Source organism: Apium graveolens, unplaced genomic scaffold (assembly GCF_009905375.1).
Source record: "Apium graveolens cultivar Ventura unplaced genomic scaffold, ASM990537v1 ctg6018, whole genome shotgun sequence".
Classification (NCBI taxonomy): domain Eukaryota; kingdom Viridiplantae; phylum Streptophyta; class Magnoliopsida; order Apiales; family Apiaceae; genus Apium; species Apium graveolens.
The window spans coordinates 32,678-37,318 of NW_027419189.1; the positions used below are offsets into that span (position 1 = coordinate 32,678).

General features: G+C 36.9%; 1 protein-coding gene across 2 annotated transcripts; it reads left to right on the top strand.

The window, feature by feature from the left end:
• Positions 1 to 539: 539 nt before the first annotated feature.
• Positions 540 to 3,642, top strand: LOC141702974 (uncharacterized). Of its 2 annotated transcripts, none has more exons than XM_074506600.1 (4): positions 540 to 679; positions 2,807 to 2,890; positions 3,041 to 3,145; positions 3,235 to 3,642. In XM_074506600.1, the coding sequence occupies exons 1-4, from the start codon at positions 626 to 628 to the stop codon at positions 3,508 to 3,510; spliced, it is 519 nt and encodes a 172-aa protein (XP_074362701.1). In that variant the 5' UTR covers positions 540 to 625; the 3' UTR covers positions 3,511 to 3,642. The 2 variants fall into 2 exon arrangements, with proteins under 2 accessions (XP_074362701.1, XP_074362702.1); XM_074506601.1 differs by having other exon boundaries at positions 564 to 679; positions 2,816 to 2,890.
• The last annotated feature ends 999 nt before the right edge of the window (positions 3,643 to 4,641 follow it).

The window sequence follows — 4,641 nt, forward strand, 5'->3', positions numbered from 1 at the left end:
AAACAGACAATAACCAACTCTCGCTCTAGTACAGTAGAGAATAAACTGGGGGTCTCTAGTCGCTAATTTTTAAAATTTAGTGCAAGAGAACAGCTTCTCACAAACCATAGACTTCATCACACCAATTAACTAATCAGCAGTCCAAGCTTTACACTTTTCATGGACTCGATTGTTACATTCCTGCCAAATAATATATACCAGCACTAATAATAGTATGTAAGTAATTAACTTATTGTTTAACAACTGAAATGCTCTGCTGAAAGAACGCACAGCCAATCCACCCAATTAAGAGTTAGAGGAATAGCACAGCTACGTATAAGGAGATATGTTATGGGACACGAAGATAGAAGATGCTCTAAAGTTTCAGGGTTACTACGATATAGAACACAAGTCGGATTAACAGCATATCCAAAATCAATAATTTTGTCTTTTAGTAAGCAATCTACCACTTAATGCCAACCATAAGATTAAAGAGCACTCCTGGATAGCAAATGAGTGCCACACAGCACCAAGCCATGGAGGCTATTAGCTACTGCACTATCTTTACACACACACACACACTTATTTGTGGGAGATTAATAAAGAAAGTGTTACCAGAAGGGGCTAGGTGGGGTTCCTGTTGCTCATGTTTAACTTCCAAAGACTCAAGCATTTCATGACCTACGAAAAACAAAATCATGTAAGCATTACCACAACTTCATTTCTCTCCAATATGATTATATAGATCAGTTGTCACTTGTCATATAAAATCATCACTTCTAAACAGCCCTTTACCCTTCCAAAACTAACAATTAGTTTACATCCAACATAATTTCCAATATTTGGAAACATGTTTGTCAAATAGACACGTAAGTGCCACTAAATACAGGAGAGATTCATGAAGAATATAAATATTGAAAACCTTTTTTTCAACACAAACATTGATGTCACAAAATATTGTTTAAATCTATCGGTCATACATTGCTATTAGGCTATCTGCTACTGCATTAGAAAAACATCATTATTTTTAAACACACAGACACACCTTCTCTCTCTCTCTCTCCATCTCTCTCCCTCTTCCTCTCCTCTCTTTCTCTCTATCTCTCTTTCTCCATCTGTCTCCCTCTCCTTCTCTCTCCCCCTCTCCTTCTCTATCCCTCTCTCTCTCCATCTCTCTCCCTCTCCTTCTCTCTCTCTCCCTCATCTGTCTCTCTCTCCATCTCTCTCCCTCATCTCTCTCCCTCTTCCTCTCCTCTCTTTCTCTCTATCTCTCTTTCTCCATCTGTCTCCCTCTCCTTCTCTCTCCCCCTCTCCTTCTCTATCCCTCTCTCTCTCCATCTCTCTCCCTCTCCTTCTCTCTCTCTCCCTCATCTGTCTCTCCATCTCTCTCCCTCATCTGTCTCTCTCTCCATCTCTCTCCCTCATCTCTCTCCATCTCTCTCTCCCCCTCTTCTCTCTCTTTCTGCCCCCCTCTTTGTCCCTCACAAACACACACACATCAGATTATAATACATGACAGGGAACCTGTGTAATATAGTAATTGTTATCTTTTACACACAAACTGCTAGTTTAGTGAATAGCATGTGTAATATACTAGTTTAGTGAATAACATGTGTAATATAGTAATTTTTATTTTTTTCACTATCCTCCTGTTAGGTAACAAGTGGGGGTGAATGTGTTTTAATGTTTTTATGCTTTTCTTGAACTGTTTTGGTTTTGAACAAAGTAAATCAAATCTTGTAATAAGATGTGTTATATCGGAAAGTTAAACATGTAGCCATGAATAACACAGATCTTTCAAAACTCACTTAATTTTATATTAAAATTAAGAATATTTTGCTACAAAATTTCTAGGCTCTTTGTTAATAAAGAGCTTAGCTTCTACTTGAGAGAAATACAAGAATTCCTGATCTAATTGTTAGTTCTAACAAAGGACCAGTCTTAACTTTATATTTTAGTTAACTGCTAGTTTACACAGTGTACAATAAGAGATGTTATTCACCTTAGTAAACTGTCACTAATAATTTCCATTGTAGAAAAGTATATCTTCTATTTCTGGCTTAACATATCTTTACATATTGTGTTAACTTTGATCTTCCTTTGTCAGTTAATCTTCACCCTTGATCTTGCACACTCTTCAAGCTACTTTTTGTAGACTTGTCAATCCAACTGGTTGGATTGTTTGTTAATTGTTAATCTTGGATATTGAACTAGTGTTGTACTTTGAGATTTTGCCTCGAGATCTCCAGTTAGGCATATAGAGGTCTTGACATCTCGATAAGTATATTGACTTATCGAGATCTCTAATTCTCCATAGATGATTTGACTTGTAGAGATCTCTGAGTTCTCTATAAGAGAATTTGGCTTGTCGAGATCTCTCAACTTTATGTCTTCAATTTGACTTGTCGATATCTCTGAGATCTCTAGTGACATTTTGACTTGTCGATATCTCAGAGATCTCTAGTGATATTTGACTTGTCGATATCTCTGAGATCTCTAGTGATATTTTGACTTGTCGATATCTCAGAGATCTCTAGTGATACTTGACTTGTACATATCTCTAGGGTTCTCTAGTGAACAAATGACTTGTCGATATCTCCAATCTTCATATCTTCAATTAGCTTGTTGATATCTCTCTGAGTTCTCTAATAGCTTTCCTGACTTCTCGGTAAGTCATTTGGAGTTCTCAAATGACTTCTCTATAACACTAAATCGGGAAAAATCTCAAATTGGTCACTGAAGTGAAGCTGTAGTATCAAAAAATTGATTAATCTTAACGGGGTCTCAACCGTACCACTCTAGTAACCGATAATGACATCTCTGTTAGTTTGACCAGTTGACCAGGCGGGAAGGTGACGTGGCTAACGTTTCTTGGACAGAGTGGTTGTTAACGGCGCTTTCAGCAGCTAAGGTGGATTATAACATTATAATTAATCAAACACAGCTGTGTTCTCTTATCTAACCCAATATATATATATATATATATGTATAACTACATCTTCCTAATATCACAAGTTTTATTGTAATAAACATGAGTACTTCTACCATGGAATCGAGCCAGAAAAGGGAGCAAAAATGGTGTTGGTGTGGTAAAAGAGCTAGGGTGAATAACTCATGGACTCACAATAACCCAGGAAGACGATTTTATACATGTGGTACAGTGAAGGTAATTGGAAAATTAATTAGAAATTATTCTTGTTTGTATACGTTTTTATTCTTGAAATTTATATTTTTTGTTACTTCAAATTTTTTTAGGAAGTTGGTGCTGGATGCTATTTTTTCGAATGGTTTAATCAAGATTTCAGTGGAAGGGCATTTGATGTGATTACCCATTTAAATCACAGAAGATTATATTTGGAGGAAAAATTGAAGCTTGTGGAGGAAAATCTTGCAGAAAATGTTGAAAAAAAGAATGCCTTGAAAGAAGATGTGCGTGATCTAATGGTGGAGAATAATAGCTTGAAGACACAGTTGAAAATTTGTGTGATTGTTTGTGTATTAATGTTTGCAGTGGTGTTAATGTGTAAGTAGATTAGTAGATGTAGAAGATGTGGTTGATGACTGGTAATGTGGCTTGTATCGGGTAGATGAATGTGATGAATGACTGCAAATGTCATGTATGTAATGAATATTTGAATGAACTCAAATATGGTTTAATGAATATATGCCCCCTGTTTAATCATAAGTGCAAATGAACATGTGTAATATAAAAGCAGTAGCCCCTTTAAATTGCATAAGAAATGTCTTACAAAAGCATTTGGAAGATAATCTCCAAAATAAAAGTATTTAGCTTACAAATTACCAAATAAAAGTCTGCAACATACCATATTATCCAAAATAACAGTACAAACCATAATCTCCAAAAGACTTAACGAATAGTGCAAGGGGTTCATAATACTAGTAAAAGAAATTCAAGGATGCAATTAATCTACAATTGTGAGTGGATCATCTTCACTGTTCTTGAACTTGAACTGCTGCTTTGCTCGAAGTCTGGTTGAGGTCCTTTGTGTCACCCCAGCTGCAGATTGAGAGGTTCTTGGTGGTTTGAACTGGGACACCCCAGGTTGTGGGATTAGAAGAGCTTTGTCACCCACAGCTCCTCTCAGATTTTCTTCCAGCTCCTTTGACTTATCCCCAGTTAAGCAAAATGCTTTACCTGCAGGGTTGTCATCTTTCACAAAGGGCAATCTTCTTTTAGGAATTTTGATTGGTTCAACTGTGCTTTCTTGTGTCACCACTGGTTCTTCTGCTTGACTTTCCACAGGTGCTCCATCCTCTATGCCCTTATCTGACTTCTTTACATTTCTCCTAACTTGAAGCTTTTGCCTCTTCACTTATTTTCCTTTCACAGTCCTTGTGTCTTCTTGTGTGACCACTGGGTCCTGAGTTTGTACTGGATCTGCATCAATTTTTTTGACTTGTTTCCTTACTTGAAGTTGCTTCCTCCTTAGCTCTTTAGTGCTCTTCTTCTTCACAACATTTTCAGAGTTCTTCACAGAAGATTGACCTCCATCATACTGTCTTGTGTGTGTCTGGCATTCCATTCTTATTTGGACAATTAGACTTCCTGTGTGTTGCCTGGCCACATGTGCTGCAATGCATGATCCTCTTATTGCTATATCTCTGCAGAATAGGCCCTGATTGTGATTTTTGAGACCTATT

Bases quoted from the DNA above. Each gene is read 5' to 3' on its own strand.
- LOC141702974 (XM_074506600.1), top strand. From the start codon at position 626: ATGTTTAACTTCCAAAGACTCAAGCATTTCATGACCTACGAAAAACAA. The intron at 680-2,806 runs GTAAGCATTACC...CATCTCTGTTAG, and splicing joins CCTACGAAAAACAAAATCAT to TTTGACCAGTTGACCAGGCG. The intron at 2,891-3,040 runs GTGGATTATAAC...GAATCGAGCCAG, and splicing joins CGGCGCTTTCAGCAGCTAAG to AAAAGGGAGCAAAAATGGTG.